The sequence below is a fragment of the Poeciliopsis prolifica genome, unplaced genomic scaffold (assembly GCF_027474105.1).
Source record: "Poeciliopsis prolifica strain line A6 unplaced genomic scaffold, Auburn_PproV2 SCAFFOLD008, whole genome shotgun sequence".
Taxonomy (NCBI): Eukaryota; Metazoa; Chordata; class Actinopteri; order Cyprinodontiformes; family Poeciliidae; genus Poeciliopsis; species Poeciliopsis prolifica.
Genome location: NW_026562383.1, coordinates 3403964 through 3422232, shown reverse-complemented (window position 1 = coordinate 3422232; position 18269 = coordinate 3403964). Strand labels below are relative to the sequence as shown.

Sequence of the window (18269 nt, the reverse complement as noted above, 5' to 3'; positions counted from 1 at the left end):
CAATAATTTACAGATCAGTTTTCTACAAAAATCTGAATACTTTACATTTTAATAATATTGAAACAATTTTGTTTAGAAAGGCACCAAAAGTCGGTTTTAAAATTGTTTTCCACTGTTTTTCAAGTCTTTGTCACTGAGTGACATGAAGTGGCAGATAAACGTGGGGAAGGTTAGTCCCTCCACTCTGATACCCCTAAATAAAATCCACCTGGTTATCTTTTGGCCTCTGCCTGCACCGACAGTCGCCGACAGCGGTGCTGCTCAAAGCATTTTCATGTTGCAGGATGTCCTAGTCAAAGACCAAAATAAAAATGTAGCTGAAGATTTGAACAGCCGATGCTCACAGACATCGTCGACCCAATCTGAGGGTTGACCTGCACCGGTGGCTCACGTCACATTTCTCTGCCTTCAAACAAGATTTCCTGCGTTCATATTTTTCTCTTTGCCGTTATGACGGCGAAACGCTTTCTTCAAAATAAATGCATTGTGTTTAAACAAGTGAGTGGGCTTAAAAAAAAAAACTATTCCCATATATGCATGCTATTTAAACTTAATTAAGCCTTCTTAATTTGAGCCAAAAGTTCTGTTTTTGCTTCTTTGTTAGATACGTCACTCTGCCACACCTGCTGGTAAATCATTGGGAAATACATTTTTTTCTTTGCTTGCATGTTTAATGACATCGTCTTTAACGAGAAAACATTTCCCATTGCGGCCGCCAACAGAATAAAAGAAATATATAAAATCCGGTTATTATTATGCTAAAACATTCCAAATACATAATAAATAAAAATATCTATGAAGTGATGCTTTTTTTTTTCTCTTTTTTTTTGTATTTTTGGGTTGAAGTCCACAGAATGATCCAGAGGCTTTTCATTATTATCTGACAACTTTCCTCTGCTTTGCTTTGTTGTTGTTGCTTTATTCATCTGCGGTTTGTGAGTCTCGCAGCACGCTGTCGCTGCTGCTGCTAAATATGACATCTCTGATAAATATTTACACATAAACATCAAGAATATAATGTGGGTCATTATACAGGTTATGTAAAAAAAGGAAGAAAAAAAAAAAGAAGAAAAGAAGTCTGTTAATTTAAAATTTTCCCTCTGGTTCCAGTCTTGGCTCCAGTCTCGGTGGGAACGCGAAGCCTTCCCCTCTGCTTTTGTCTGTCGGAACCGGAGCTCCAAAGCAGGTCGGTCTGGCCCGGCCCGGTCCTCTCAGACGTTGGTCTCCAGTCCGTTCATGTCCACAGAACAGTGGTCCTTGTCTCTGTGCTCTCGCTTGTGGTGCGGGCCGTGGCCATGCTTCTTCTTCTCCACCGGCCGGATGCCCTCCTCCAGCTGGATCAGGCGGGCCACGTCCGGGGACATGTGGTCCTGCCGGCTGCCGGGCGGCGGCTGGTAGCAGCCGTTCTTTTGGTTCTGGTACGTCATCATCTGCTGGATGCTTATCATGGGTTTGGTTTCACAGATCAGGGGTACCTGAAGGAGAAATAAATAAAAACAACAAAACAAAAAGCGACTGAATCGTCTCTTTAAATCGTCTACAATGTCGTAAATATATTTGTCAGGCACATAGTGTAACTCTGTAGCACGATAAGGTTGTGTCTCCAAGGTCATGACCTTAGCTTGGCTTTTACTTCCATAAATTCATTCACTTACACGTCAGCGGTTGCTCTGTACGGGTAAACAAACCATTGACTATAATTGCATTTTTTTCCCTGGTAGTCTAGTACCTCCATGAATATTTTAACTCGTCCTAAAAATCTCAAACCTTCTGAAAACTTTGTACCACTGCCAATGAGGTTTTATTTTGGCCCTGGTCCCAGGCGGTGCTGAAACGATCCGGGAATCACTTTAAACAACCTCTTGCCGCAGATTTTAAATATTGGAGTAACATAACATAACCACGTCGCCTTGCAGCGACTGTAAACAAATGACAGAAAAAGCAACATTTTTCTAATTTCTGCACTGAAATGATTCATCCAAAAAAACAAAAAACTGGCGTTTTTTGAAATCTACTTTCCTTTGCGGCTAACGACTGTGAAACTGTTTCTTCCCGCAGAAAACAAATGAGTCTGGCCTTTCCTGTAGGCCGTGTGGAGGAGCTACCGGCGGGACGGCGGGTGATGAAAGTGGTGTTTCTTGGGTTTTTTTTGGCCTCCCACTGCTGCTGCGTTTCCTCTCAACGATCTGTGTGTTTACATAAACCCTGCATCCCACCTTCCATCAGATGAAACTTTACTCTTTTTTTTCCCCCTTTTTTTTCTTCTTCCGCATCCATATGTCATATCCCTCTTTCTTTAAAATAAAAAACAAGACGGCTGTTCGAGGTTTGTGCCGCCCGAGTCACACTGACCCGTCTCATTTCTCACCTGCTCTCCCTCCTTGACGAAATCCTTTCTGCAGATGTGAGCCATGATGCCGGTGGCCAGAGCGTCGCCCATGACGTTGACCATGGTCCTGAATCGATCCCTGGACAACACAGTTAGAGGCCGTTTGTTGTTGTAGCTGTTAAGCATGCATGCATGGCCATCGCCGCACAGAACAGTTGCTTTGACATTGTCATCGCAGGCATAATAAGAAGAAAATAGATTTAAAAAATCATTTGTACCGAGATGTCCATGGTTGACTGTAACATGCCCAGCTCCTCAGGGTTTCTGCAGGTTTCCTGACCTCAAATTTAAGACTTTTTCAGACATTAAGTAGTTCTGCCACCACAAAGTTTAAGGCCAACTTATCCTTCTCTGATTGAAATGAATTCATTTTAAATCCATAATTTTAGAAACATAAATTTAAGTCCTTGAGGATGTGTGCAGCCACGGGGGTGTCGTGGCGAGTGTGAATGTGTTGCTCTGCATCACAGCCTCACATCTTCTCTGCTGGGGAATCAGGCCGGATGAGCCTGTTTGGCAGCGGTATCAGCGAGTCCGTTCTGTCGAGCTGGCAGGCGCCAGCAGGGCCCCATTTGTCAGACAATTTCAAGTTGGACCGGCTATGCTAACCTCAGGCCAAGGCTACAACCAGGGATCCACACTTATGGACAGTTGGACGTGCTAAAGCGCTTGTCCTCTTTTTTTCTTTCTATCTGGACATAAAGAAAGTGCCCTTGTGTGTATTACTTTTTAACACATTTCTATTTTTTTTTCTTTTCTTTTTTTCCTCTTTAATCTTTTTATTTTTGTTTTTTTTCTCGTAAACTGAGGGGCGCTGGGCCCCACAGACGCTAGCTCATCATTTGCATTTCACGTGTCATATTTGCGACCCAAGAGAGCGAACAGCCAGCAATAAATCAACGAACCGCATGATGAACTAAAACAAAGTCCTCTTGTATTTGCAGGATTTCTTGTTTTTCTCTCTTTCTGCTGAGAACTGGACGATAAGAGTCTTCAGTCTGGAGCTTTTAGATCTGTGTTTTGTGAAGGATTCAGCTTTAAAGGCCATTTTACTTGTTTTGTTGATTTATTTTGGATGTTTAAAATGTCGTCCAATTCCAGTGCAAGAAACGTTTGTTAGAATTTGACTGAATGTTTTATTGCTCTATTATTCCAGATGTGATCGGAGCGTCAGCATCAGCTGCACGACGCTTAACATATATTATAAAATGTATCTTGAATGCACGGAAGCTCTGAAGGCAAAGGGAGATTTTTTAGACTCATTTTGCTCAGTCAGGCCAGAACCAGCAGCAGAACCAGAACCGTTCCTAGAAGATTCCCTGGACTCCATGACGCTTTTCTGAAGCAGAAAAAAAAAAAAGAAAGAGAGAATAGATTTTACTCACAAGGCCCAGTCAACAGCAATGATGAGAGTGATGTCATCGGTGGGTAGACCCACGGAGGTCAACACGATCACCATGGTGACGAGTCCGGCCTGCGGGATTCCGGCCGCGCCGATGCTGGCGGCCGTGGCGGTGATGCTGGGAAAGCGAGCGGATCGGCGGGTCGTTAGGAAAAGAAAAACACACACACACACGCACGCACACACGCACGCACACACGCACGCACACAGAGTCAGATAGGAAGGTGTGTGAAAGCTCTCTGAGCTCAGTGAGAGGCTGCTGGGAAAAAAAAAAAAACCCCAACAAACTGGACCAGCAGGGGGGAGAGCTTTCAAACACCAGAATGTTCTCTGTACTTACCTCATTTATTTTCCAGCAGGATTTTTATTTTCTTGCCTTCTAACTGAAGGTTACCCTGCTTGAGAGTTTCTTTTTTTTTATTTTTTTTATTTGATTGGCACAAAATGCCTTACATTAAAGGAGTATTTAAAATTTTGGGGGTGGAAAAACAACCTGAAACGTCTGCAGCCCATTTGCAGAACCGACCAGCAGTGCGTTTATTTTTTAAGTCTGGTTAGCAGAAGGCTAATCTTCCAGTGAGGAAAAAGATTAAGATTGTTCAAGAAGTTGAACAACCTTGAAGATTTGAAGAATAAAATCTGGGCTTTGACTAGGCCCTTAAAGAAGTTTTTAGATATAATCTTCCCCAGCATTTGATCAGTTTTAACGTCTTTAATTATTTCCTCTTTGACGGGGAATAACTTGCCACCAATGTAGGATTCGCTCTGCTTTGTTTTCCCTTATCATTTCTTTAGTTTTTTTCCCCTTAATTTACTATTTTGTTTTTGCAGTTGGATCTAAGGTCTGTGTTTATGTTTTACAAGTTTACCTACAAAGAGGCGACATGCAGCTTCCATCGTTCACGAATCAGAGCTTCGTCTCATAAAACTGATGACGATTCCAAATTCATGATGTCTGTTTTTTTTTCTCCACTTTTTCATAAAGTTGAAACTTCGCGTTTGTAAACAAACGTGGCCTTCCTTCCTCACAACCTGACGTCCAATCAGAACAAACCTCTTTGGATTCACTTAGGATGAAATGAAATGCAGATATCGAAACAATAAACTAAAAAACAGGCAAAAAAAACCCTGCATCTATTATTAGATATTGTATTTAAAAACATCTTTTCAGATGAACCAATTTTTTGTGGCTTTTTGTAAAAACTGAACGTTTCTATAATTGTTGCTTTTTCTTATTGTACAGAGACCTTAAACGTCCTGAAAGCTGCTTTGAAATACAATGCGTCATTTCTATTTTTATAATATCTATTAATTTTTTATTATTATTTTTAGACAGGGTTTTTAAGAAGATCCAAAGAGCCTCTCAGGCTCAGACTTTCCCAAATGGGTTTAAAAGAAGAGCAATCATAACACAGTGCAGGTCTTGACATTCTGGCATTTGAACAAACTGAATATTTTTGGCAATGATAAAAAACCAGAAAAACGTTTCGCCTGATTTCATCTCAGACAAAGAAAAAAAAAAAGGCCTTTTTAAAATTACATAAACATCTGGTTTGAAGCGCGGTCAGGTTGGACTCGTTGTCTGAAAGTGGCGCTTCGGGTCGGGTCAGCGTACAGATGGAGGGGCTTCCGTGATCCGGAGCCAAGCGGCGCAGGGACAGAGAGGAAAACGATTATAATTCTGTCGTGACATGTGAGATGAGTAATGCGGGTCATGTGGGTTTTACAGCCGAGGGATTAGGGGGAGCGGCCATGAGGGCAGGTCTGACCCTCGCGACATCACGGCCCAACACGTCCTCCGGTCGGGTGAGGAGCGGGACGTTTGCTCGCGCCTCTTTTCCTGAAGTCTGAGCGCTCGATTCATTCACTTTTACTTTCATCTCTTTTTTTATGTTCTGCACCATCACCGAGTTCCGATTCCTCTGAAATCAGATCAGACTAAGAGGCTCACGCCAGCCGTAATCTGTGTGACATTTACATATACGAGAATCTACTCAATCCCATAATAGTATTAATAATTCAGATTTTGACGTGTGATGCTAAATTCCTTCACATTGCTAAACCCGGTCAGGTTGTGACTTTCTGGGATTCTGGTTTTGTTTGAAGAAAATTCAAATTTGCTCTGAGAGGGAAAAATAAATAAATAAATAAATAAATAAATAAAAAACAGGTGAGCCAAGATCCAAACTTTATTTTTCTCCCTAATGATAATTGGGCCACTGTGTCTTCAAAAACTCCTGTTTTTTCTGAAGCTCCCCCTACGTTGCCCCTTCTATTAACCCTTTTGTGTTTTTTACTGGTGTTGCTCTGAGCAGCAGCTCCTACAGTCAGCTCAGTTCTTCTAGGTGTTTGCTAATTGCTGCTGGCTAGTCTGAAGGAGTGGGGAAGCTCGAAAGCTTGGAAACTGCAGCTCCAAGGAGGAAAGGAGGAGTTTCGTCCTTGAGGGGCGGGGCTAGACTCTCCCAGGGGTTTTTGACCTGCTAAATGGTTGCCACGGCGATTCAAGGATTTTCATGCATGACAGAATCAAGGCAACGGCCCAGCTCTGTTTTTAAGGAGGGAATAACATTATAAGATGATGTTAAGCTAAAACAAAGAGTCAATTTTGCGTAACGCTGCCATTTTAAGTTTATTCAGTTGTGTTAAACATAAAAAAGTAAGCTGGACATGCAGCAAATTAACTCATGCTTTTGAAGTTGCAGCTCGACAGTTTGACTGGATAAACTTTCCACGGTCGGCTTTTACCGTAACGAGAGTGAAAGGTGGCCCCGGGGCCTTTCTGTTCAGGGATTTAGAAGCCTGAACACGAAGCCCTTCAGTTGTAGTTTAACAAAGCAACGCGCCAGCGGAAACATCTTAACCTTTAGTCTTTGCTGAGAGGGGAAGAAAAATATATATATATATAATAAAAAATTCAACACAGGAGTCTGCCTGAAGGTAAATATCAAGCTCTTTAAACTCCCTGTTCTCATTTGAAAGCAAACTTTGAAGCAGGTGTGAACCGGTAAAGGTCTAAGAAGCTTCTTTAAATTCACAAAATACATAAAATGCATGCTGAACGAGAAAGCATGCATATGTTGAGCTGAACTCGACCCAAAGCAGATATTTAATCATGTAGCTTTCCTAGCTATATAAAGTGAGAGAACCTGCCATGAGGAAACTTTGGATCATTTGCTTGTAAAGGGCAAACCAAGCGAACGTCCCCTCCGCCGCCCCGCAGGCTGACATTTCCTAGCACAAGATTCAGCGGGGAAAAAGTCTGAGGGATGTTTCAACTTTACCTGATGGTGATAATCTGCCCGAAGTCGAGCTCGTAATTATTCACTTGGGCGATGAAGATGGCCGCCACGGCCTCGTAGAGAGCAGTGCCGTCCATGTTGATGGTGGCCCCGACGGGCAGCACGAAGCGGATGATGCGCCGGTCGATGTGGTTGTTCTCTAGGAGGCACTTGAAGGTGATAGGCAGAGTGGCAGAGCTGCGGCGTTAAGGCAGAGAGACAAAAGCTCTAAAAGTTACGTTTTCGTTCCGACTTTAACTGAAGATCAACAGTTTTATGCTCTTATCTGAAGCCTGGCAGCAATCCAGTGGGTTTTAGATCCAGGCACAGTGCATGGACTGATGCAGTACCAGCCCTTAGCGCAGTTTATGACCATCATAACCCGCTACACAGACTGATGCTGTGGTCAAAATGTCAAGGGTTTGAAGATGCTAAAAGAAGTGTTTAAGTTCGTGTTGTCAGACCCGACTGAATCGACTCTTAGTCACAGGCGTTGTGAGTTTCCAGAGGGTTTCACATTGGTTCACTTTGTGGCTTTGCTTAGCCGACTGCAAAGAGTTTGAATTGTTCGGCGCAGATTGCGTAGGGATCTACACAATCTGCCGCAGCCACAGTCGACTTCAAAGCTTGACAGTGGCAAGCTTTGAAGTTCAGAACTCAGAAGATCCATCTCAACCGTCTTTGTTGAAAGGTTTTTACATTTTAGACAGATTTCAATTTCTAGAGTTGCTTTGAAGTCGGGAACAGAAAACGCGTTCATTAGAACGGCCTATTCAAAATACGGTGCGCCACAAGGCTGAGCTTTTCGGTCCCACGCTTCCCACCAATCATTTGGTGGTGTAGTCCAGGAAGATTAATTTTCAGTTACGCTGATGACGCACAGCTCTTCATTAGTGACAATTACATGATCTCATCTCATCATCCCGCAAGAGGGATATCTTTATCTAATTGAAGAAATGCATTTCTTCATATTTTTTTACTTTGATTTCTAATAAAGTGAACAGACGTATTTTTCTCCGTCCACTTTAAAGCCTTTAAATATCTTGCTAGTACAATGTGACGTCTGAAATGGATTCTGGGTTTCACTGATTGATCGATCTATAATTCTGGGCAAAAACATCGCAATAACTGTCCGGCATCACACCGGTGTCCCAAAAACACATCCACATGTTTGGAGGACACGGACGAAGTTCAAGACGGCAAAACCGGTGGGTCACGTTTTTGTCTTTACCTGGAGGAGGTGGCGAGAGAGATGAGCAGAGCCTGCAGGATCCCTCTAATGTACACGATGGGACTCTTCTTAGTGATGAAAAAGTACATGGCAGGGAGGATGAAAAGGCCATGGAGCACCAAGCCCATGACCACAGTGATGGCGTAAAAGCCCAGTTTCTTCCCCATGGCCGAAGGGTCGTCCATTTCCAAGATCTTCCCGGCAACGAGGAAGACGATGCCAAAGGGGAAATACCTGGAGGAGAAGGAGAGGAGAGTCAGTGTATACATAATCACAAAACAAATTGAAGTTTAAAATAAAAGATTCTGCACATAAAACTGAACAAAAACTGTGAAAAAACTAAAACTGCTACAAGTAATAAAAGCTGAACAATATTTAACTAACAACAGCTAACAAAAGCTAGCAAACACTCGAAAGACGAATTAAAATGAACTGAATTTGACAACAAAAAGTCTCAACGAAAGAAACTGAGGACCCAAAACTATAATAACCCTGCAAACTAGCAGAGATTAATCTGGTTGATCCTCTCGAAACAATCTGTGGTCCAAAACATTCAAACCCACGATTGGTACCAGCACAAACAGACACAAGTCTGAACCGTAGGAATGCGTCTCATGATTTAGGTTAAAGGTCACCGATCTAAATAAATGCGACATGTCTCCGCTGGCAGAGAGCTATCTTATCCTTTTTTTTTACCGTCAGTTCTCATTCCTCGTGTGATTATTGCTCAGCGAACCAAAGGAAAACGTCCCGGTGATAAACGCTTTCGGCACGTACTGGTGACGATTTGACTGCTTTATCGTCAACGTAAGATCAACGTAGGAAAGACTGACCTCAGGTCAACACAGAAGCAAAAAGTGCAACGCTGCGCGGAGTGAGCTGGCCGAGATCCTGAGAGAAACCCTGAAATAAATTCACCACACACATCCTGAAGTCTTTAGGACAGAGGCGTCCAAAACCAGCAAGTTGAAAGGACTCTAAGGATTACAACACAAAATAATTTGATTGTGAAATGTTTCTTTTTTTAAATTTACCTGCTGAGGAGCAAATTCAAATAAATGTATTCATATGAAACGAAGAAATGAACAAATGATTGTAGGTCTGACAAAGGGTCTCAGGTGTTCAGTTTCCTGAGTTTTTGGATCAAATGTTTGCGGGTCTTTAATGCGTTTTCAGTTCCTGCAACAGATCAATTTTTGTATTGGAAGAAATGAATGGCTGAATATTTCCAGCCGTTCACAACAATAAGAAGGTAAAAATAATGGCCGTGCCAAAGAAAATTACGTGATGCTGTCCCTAATATTTTTCATTTGAAAAGAAATAAATTTGTCCTTAAAACTCTCATCCTGTTTTATTTATTTATTTTTTTCCCCCAGCAGATCAAATTGCTGGAGGGACAAATTACTACCCGCTCTTGAACTGCTCTCTGGGGCCGCACTATGCTATTCCCCAGGCCTTCAGCTTCCTCTGGGCCACACTTTATAATACTCCGACATATTATTCCAAGAAATCTATTGTGTGAAGGGGAAAAAAAAAATCCCATATTGAGAAATGATAGTTTTCTCTAGTGGTGCCCCTAAGCATTTTTGTAAAACGTTGCATTTTCAGCTCATCATTGGGCAAAAACAGAAATAAATTCACTTTAAAATGTTTATTAAAAAATGACATTGTTGTGGCCTCTAAGTGCTTTCGAAGGAGTGACTCGTACAAAAATAAAAAAGGGAGAAACTTCATTTTTAGACCATTTACACATCCCTTTACATAAGACACACTCTGGATTCATTAATATACGTCTTCAGTGGACATGTGAAAATTCAAAATATCAAAAAATATATATTAATAACCATTGTATTGGGTTGAGTAAAGGTGTGTTGGCACATTTTGTGAACTTTCTGTTTCCACTGTGACTCGTACCAAATGACGATGGCAACGATCTTCAGAACCGCTTCATTCAAACTCTGGCAAAAGTTGACCAACGCGCTTCCATTGGGTCCCATCCTTCCCAGCATTATTCCTATATTAAGAGGTTAAAAGACAAACAGAAAATAACTGCGTTGCTTATGTATACAGAGGTAAATATGACGCCTGCCAAGCGCTCACCCATAGTTGCGGAGAAAATAACAATCCCCAGAACGTTCATGCCCTCGCTGGTCCCGGGCGACGTCTTCACGATGACGTCGGGGGGCGGCGTCAGGTCCAAGGAGAAGTTCTGGATGTCGGTGCCGTTGTCGTCCTGGACGCCGTAGATGTAGACCCGCCGCGTGGTGGTCTCGTCCAGTAGCTGGGCCACCGTGGGCTTGGGGATCAGCTCGGCCACCCTCTGCGTCCGATACTGGAGGACAAAAGAACAGAAACAGATGAATCGTCAAAACGGAATGAAATAAATCAGCGTTATGGAGCCGATTTATTGTGCTGAACCACATGGCTGGGATCTGTCCTTTTCTTCTTTTGTTGTTGTTTTTTTTTGAACAACCGACTGTGTGCCATTTTTTCAGTGTGATGTTTCTAATTCATGATGATCCACACAACAAACACATAATCAAAACAGGATTCTACACTACACTGGGACAGACATTGATTTATTTCTGCCTTTTTAGGATCACTTTCATTTCAAAATGACACGCCGTTATCTTCTGGCGTTGAAGATAACTGGAGATTTAAATGACATGTATTCAAATCAATCAGACATTCAAATTTATGATAATTACCCACTAGTCAGAGGAAACAAGAAGATCTCTTGTAAAGAGCAACATTTTTGAGATAAAGGGACATTTAAAACTGATCAGCAAAATCTGGAGAGTTGATTGCTTCTGGCATCTGCGTCATATGATGATGATGAAAAATATTTGGATTGAAAAATGCGACTTGAGGAAGCGAAGATCAATGTGACACAACTGTTTACGAAACTAGCCAATCCAAAAGCTGGCTCTGTGTTTCTTGTCGCCGATTGGTTGTCCCGCCAACAGCAGAAATAAGCAAGATGGTGGATGTTAGCCTGAGCTAGCATGGTTTCCACTGTCTGTATTAAAGCACGGTAAGCTATGTGTCGCGCTTGAACTTTTAAAATAAGCAGCTGGAAGCAAGTTCAACAATTTGAGGATTTTTGGCGGCAGCTCCTGTGAATCGCTGTGCTATAAGCTAACTGTCTGCTAGCTTAGCACAGATGCTGTAGCATCTTATCTTCTACCTTAACTTTGCTGGGAAAAAGAAATCAATACCTGCACAATCTTAAAATAACACCTTTCTAAAATATTTAGTTACCATGTCATACTCATATTAGCTTACCTGCTGAAATGTAGCTTGGACCAAGTTGGCTGGAAACATGTTGCTGGGGGGAAAAAGTGGGAAAAATTGGTCAGTGACTGTCGGCTGTTGTGCGGTTTGTGTTGATTGATGCGGTTTCAGTGATGCTACTAAATGCTACTGAGGTTCATGAGGGCAGGCAGCCAACGTGTAACTATGGCGACGCATGCAGAAGTACCAGAGATATCAAGCAGAGGCTGAGTGAAGATGGAAAGGCTAATTTAGAAACACTTGAAGTGATTCAAAGCACTAAACTTAAAGTCAGATATGACATGTAGGCTTTTATGGTTCTGTTCAAATGATGTGATCAGGACACAGACACAGATCAGGTTTGTCTGTGTCTGACCACATGGTTAGGAAGAGCCGCTCATCATGCAATAGTCAAATCGTTGAGGAAACTACATTTTAAGGTTTTTATGAGCTGTGATCATCAGTTTCTGTTACTATTCCACATAATAATAAATGAAATATACATTTCACTTCTTGATCTGATTTGCTAAAGCAAAGTAACTTTTTAGTGCTTTATTTCCATCATTTGCATTTGAGCTCAATTGACTTGTTTGTCATTCAGTCCTTTGAAAATCTTATTGGGTCTTGGAGCCCTTCACGCCTGCAGGGGCCCTCAAGGCGCACCGGCCCTCGTCGAGAAAAGTCAGACTGACTTTGAGTCTGTTTGCACAGTTGCCTCCGCGCTTCTGTAGGTGAGCGGGAGATCTTCTCGTAAAATGCGCCGAGGTGACAAACCGACCCGGATTGAAACACTGGAACCGGTTGCAAATCCCACAACGCCCCTGCCGAGTCAGAGATGAGTAATCTACGGCAGATTAAGACACACTGTATTCTAAAGAAAGTTTAGTAAACAATCAGGTGGGACCGAGTGCGTCTCCACGAAGTCCTTTGATCCGATTCAGTTAGTGAGAGAAACTGTGTCCTCTCCTTCCTGCCTTGTAGTTGATGAGCCACTCTGAGTTCAGAGCTCAGGGAGAAACACGGCGCTCTTCCATTCATGCGCGTTTATATAACGTGGCGGCGCGTGTTCGCTCACAACAAACACACCGCCGTGCGAGGGTCAGGGTTTTTTCTCTGAGGATACAGCTGCAGCAGACCACGGCTGCATGTTAGATGAAGGCAGTAAAGAAGCTTTGCGCAATAAATCCAAAGCCCAGCTGTGCTCTGTGAACACACACACACACACGCACCCCCCCCACATACACACACTATTATAGACCAAGCTTCACCACTGCACATGATCAGCATAGCTGGATTTATGAGCTCGGCCAGTTTATAGCCCTCCTTCTTTTTAAATTCCTGCTTAATGTCAGGCAAAATGGAATATATTTTAATTCTGTTTTTATAGCAAAACCTCTTGAGGCTAAATTCCTAATTAAGCATTCATTTATTTAAATGACATGGACGTCTGTCTGTCTTTTACTCCAGATCTTGTGTTTTGGTGGCGTTTGGCCACAGTCCACCGCCCGACGTTTTCCTCAGCAGGCCTGACCCAGGTTTACCTCCAAGACAACCAGACTTCGGCGCTAATTATCTTAGCACAGTAACCCAGTCGCATGTAAGCTTCCAGGTCTTAAAAGAGCCTGGTGGATCTTTTAAGGCTGCGTTATTTCACATGTTTAATTTTTCTGTTTAATTCCTCAAAATAATTTCAATTGGATTTATAATGTGTTAATCTGAGTCTGCTGAACTAATAGTTCAGTAGACGATTGGGGTTCCACAATGTACAAATGGTTAGATTTTCAGCTAACGCGTTTTGTTTTAACCCTGCAATACATCAAACGAACCAAACCTTAGGAAAACCTGTTCCCCTCCTCGCCTGTGGAGGCGCTGCACCAAGAACCACTGAAGGAAACAACACAAAACCACTGAGAAGACTTTTTCTTGTCTTGAAATGTAAACAAAACTGGGAGGAGTGTCAGATTTTAGTGGCTGGAGGATTTCTCTTTTGTCTTTGGTAAAAGACCAAAAACCATTAAGACTAGTATGTTTGTTTTGGTTGTATTTACCCAGAATGCTCTTCACTTTAGTCCACTTTTAGTCTTTGGAAGTGGGATAAAGTGGGCCGTTTTGGAGCGATCTCCAGTTCACATAACATTCACATTTGCATTCAATCCACATCAGAAAACACGTCAACAGAACCCAGAACTCGGTTTTTAGGCAGAGTTTGATTGCAGAGTCGCTCCTATCCAAACCAACCGGACTTTTTATGCAAATGGACTAGAATTTGATGAAAGTGAACCGAACAGGAGGTGGGAATGCACCGTTAGTTAAAAGTTTGCTTGTCTGGATGTTTAGAGGCAAAGCCATGGTGCTGGCTGCACTATAATGCCACGTTCACTTGTGTTCTGGGTCAATACTTTGTGGAGCCGCTTTTTTGCAGCAATTACATCTGCGAGTCTTTGCTGGAACGTCCCTGTCAGGTTTATCAATCAGCATCCTCAGCAGTTTCAGCTCAGCCGGTATCGATACTTTTACAGGGTCGCCATTTCACAATGGATTTCTCGCCGGCCTCCTACCGGATCAGGTCCAGCAGCGCATCGGCAGAACTCGTCATGGGCTTCTTGCTGTCCTCGGAGTCCTCCTTCTGGGCGGCGCCGCCCGGATGGATGATGTACACCATGAGGATGCCCACCACCACGGCAACAAAGGTGGTCCACAGGTAGTAGGAAATGGTCATGATGCCCAAGCGACTTGAGCACTTGGCGTCCAGGGCGGCGAGACCTGACATCAGACTGAGGCGCAGCGGGTGACAGCAGGAGAGAAAACAGGAAAGACAGGGAGGAAAAAAAGGAGGAGAAAGTTAGTATTTGACAAGCTTTGAGGAACTGCTTCCCTCAGGACTCCTTTTCTACTGCCTGTCAAAGAGGACACTTTGAAACGGAATGAGTTTTCCTGTGGAGGGAGATAAGCAAGAAGCATGAATGCTGAGTTGTGTTGGAAAAGCTCAACTGTCTGTTTGTGTGAGGAAATTATTCACACCGCGGTATTTAACAATATTAGATTTCCACCATAATTATACAGCGGGCTTAACGTGTAAGTAAAAGCACGCCTTTTCATGTTGGCTCGGGAGCGATTGCAGCACTCAACGAAACCGAACGGGCCCGTTCAGAACCGCAGAGGGCCTCCGAGTCGCAGCCTCTGCTCTCTGAAGGACGGCAATCTGCACACATTTGCTATTGGGCTTTTCACAGCAACGTAACTTTTCATTTTCAGCTCAAAGATTGGGAGCTTGGGAGGCAGAAAGAAAAAAAAACTAAACAAAAACTCTTTTCACAACATAAAAAGACCAATTTGCATTCAAATTGGCTTTCAATACCTCTTCCCTTTTTGACTCGAGCAATCTGGGTTACTTTCGAAGCGAATTCAGAAATACTGAAAACAAATAAAGCAAGGAGGAAGCTCTAAGGCTGAAAAATTTCACTTCTGAGAAGTGAGGGTGTGAAGAGACGGAGCCGGAAACGAGTGCTGGTCTCATTGAAACAACGCCTGGGAAATCCTGATTCAACTAAAAGCTCCTGTCGGACGTTCGCCTACACACTGTTGCAGTGTGACGATGAAATAAAACCATAAAAATAAGTTAGCTTTGATGATTTCACTGTTACAGTCATGTTACAGTCATGTTACAAGCCGGCCGCTTGACCGTGATTAGAACAGGCGCCTTCAAGCTTTTCGTCAACCACACAGCTAATTTCAAATGAAACCAACACACCATTGACTCACTAAATGGAAGAACTGGTTGGAGGGCTTAAAAGGCAGATTTTAGATATCCGCCTTTAAAGGAAAATACAATTAGTGTCCAGTTTTATTTTCGTCCTGTGAGCACAGCTGCCAAATATGTAAAATCTAAAAATGATAATGTAATAAAATGCAACCCCCGAATCGATCAGTGTGATGGTCTGGATGGCAGAAAAGGGGAAAGGAACTAAGAAAACCGTTCTAGCAGAACTCCAAGGCGCAGCACTTAGTGCCATTTTATAGCACAATCAAGTGTTGCCTTCAGTTGTTTTAAAAATGCAGCTGAACATAAATCAAACATAAAGTAAAAGAAATTTGACTTTGAAATTCGGCACCTTGAAATTGGGCCTCTGTCTCTTTAAGAAGATCCTACTCGTTCCGACACTCGGGACTTCAGGAAGTCACCACAGCAGTGTTCACCTGTTGAATCATTTAAAAGCGTTGGTTTAGTTTAGATGATGGACTCAGAAGACGTGGAGTTCCACCAGGTGTTTGCTAATTGCTGCTGCTAGTCTGAAGGAGCCGAGTGGGGAAGTTACAGGGGAGGGGTGGAGCTTTGTGGAAATGGCCGGTGCTTTGTGAGAGCCAGTGTTTAGGCGGCGGTTGCCATGGGAGAATCAAATATGCATGGAAGAGTCAAAGCATCACACCAGGTATGTTTATATAAAATTATAACATGATGCAAAGCTCAAAAAAAGCTATATTTCCCCTTTAAATATAGAATAAACAGTAAAAGGCGACTTAACACATGTTGGTTTCACGTTATTCCAGAGGTGCTTTTGTTTATCGTGGAAGGGCGCCAGCGTTCGCCTGCAACTGTATCTGCTCAGTCTGTTGAGCTTGTGTGACAAGATTATCTGGCCGTCAGAGCATAATCCGCTCACACTTGGCAAGTGTAGTCATGGATGTGTTCAGTGGGTCAGGACTTCATGGATTTTCACAGAGTATGGAGGTTACACACCAATCACAGGCAAATGTGTAACCTTATTATGGTGTAACGAGCTGCCAGACTGAACGGTTTCAAACATCTGATATCATTTTTCCGTTGAATGAAAACAATGTGAGGTATTGTCATTCCATCCATGGAACGGCAGCGCTGCTGAGGATTTAGTGTACCAATATTGAGCAAACGATTGAATAGAAATGGTAGTTGGTGAATGTGAATCGGATGCTTTTTATGGGAACAGTTTCCAGTGAAGATGTTCAAGTTCCTGTTGAAAAAACTCAACCCCCATGTTTAAGGTATCCGACAATTCATAACAAACGACAATAGATCTGAAAGAGGTTCTTTTGTTCATTGTTGAATGAAAAAAAGAAAATTTGTACAGTGAAAAACTAAATTGCCATATATGAGTCTGTCTCACACTCAGCCACTCTGTCTCATTAAAAGTCAGTCTTTACGCAGATGAGACGGTTATTTACTGCTTTACTGACTTAATGTTTAAAATCTGTAGGGATTCTCCCTCAACCTTCAGAAACACTTCCATCATTTCAGACTGCTCAGGCTGGAGATCGCTAACATGTCTAGGAAAGTTTATTCTGAGCCAATGATACCGACTCAGACATTAGATTTTCTTTTTTTAGAAAGAATAATTTTATCTGTTCATCTGCAACACTGAGTCCACTGCCTGGCATTTGATGATCCAAAACAAGTGTGAAGAAAAAAAAAAGAAAACAGCAGAAATGTGTCAGGAAAAATCCTTTAATTTTTTTAGTTTTTTTACTTGACAAAAAAAAATCTAATTCTTGACTGAAGCAACTCGTAAAAAGTGTTGAAAATACTTTTCACAGAATTATATGTATTTCAAATGTTTTTAAAAATATCATTTTTGATTATTTGATTCTTTTTTTATTTCTCACACAACTTAAAAAAAGAAAAAAAATCCCATTCTAGATTGAAACCCAATTTAAAATCATTTGAACACACTTAGTAGCACAAAAATTATCAGTATTTCTCATGAAACGCTTGAACTTTGACCATCCAGACGACAAAATGAAATGAAGCGACATGTAAGAAAATCTATGTTTTATTTTTCCTCTTGCATAAGAAAAGATATGCTCTATAAGTTGTTGCTAAATGTTAAATACCTTTGACAATTTGTTTCCCTGAGCTGAATGTTGGGATCAGACAGGATTTACATATAATCATAGATGGATGCACAGATTATGAGAATACCCTCTTTGCCCGCCGGTAGATCGTTGTTGGAGGCGGCGACGGCCGAGGGACCCGACCCCTCAGCCTGGCAAAGTACGATAAGCTCCGGCTGAAAGAACAAAACATCTCCAGCATCCTGCTCGGGTTCAAAGCGGCAGAGTCGTACAACTTGAAGGAACACACAAATGACGGGCGCCATGAGCCAAGATGTCTGCTAAACAAATAACTTCCTCAGCAGAGTAACAGAAGTTGGACGGGGAAAGATGGAGCGACGGATCGGCCAGGGAGAGGCGGGGCCCCCGCCGGGCACGCTGAGCGGATACGATTGAAAAGTTGCAAACAATAATCAAGAAATTGCAGCGTGCATATGTCCTTCTTGTCATCTTCCCAAGCTTTCTTATGTTTAACAGAGGTCGGTGCTCACTATATGCACACTGTAAATCAATAGTCAAATGCTAGTTCACCCCGTTTTGGTTCTAAACCTTTACGCATGAGACTGTAGTGAAAGTCATCTTGCTCTCTCTATGGCTTTGTACTGCTAAGCAGATTCTACGTTTATATTTTCTCCCAACATTTCAACTCAACTTAAGCGACGTCTTTCCCAATCACAACAACAAAGGTCACCTCAATACCAGACCAGCTCTGATTCATCCATCAGAATGCAAAATCAGCTTCAAACATCACAATCCCATCATAAAGACAGATTGAAACTCATATGTACATTACAGTCAAACCTACTGACAAGATAAATCGCAGAATTTGGA

General features: G+C 42.3%; 1 protein-coding gene across 1 annotated transcript in view; it reads right to left on the bottom strand.

The window, feature by feature from the left end:
* Nucleotides 1–519: 519 nt before the first annotated feature.
* The window catches only part of slc1a7a (solute carrier family 1 member 7a), a 36156-nt gene continuing 18406 nt past the window's right edge, over nt 520–18269 (bottom strand). The window contains exons 3-11 of the mRNA XM_055033297.1: nt 14132–14347; nt 11586–11628; nt 10401–10632; nt 10215–10314; nt 8301–8534; nt 7073–7267; nt 3775–3909; nt 2369–2468; nt 520–1475 (exon numbers count right to left, since the gene is read on the bottom strand). Of these exons, the coding sequence (XP_054889272.1) occupies nt 1212–1475; nt 2369–2468; nt 3775–3909; nt 7073–7267; nt 8301–8534; nt 10215–10314; nt 10401–10632; nt 11586–11628; nt 14132–14347 (1519 nt within the window). The 3' untranslated portion in view covers nt 520–1211. The remainder of the gene's footprint in view (nt 1476–2368; nt 2469–3774; nt 3910–7072; nt 7268–8300; nt 8535–10214; nt 10315–10400; nt 10633–11585; nt 11629–14131; nt 14348–18269) is intronic.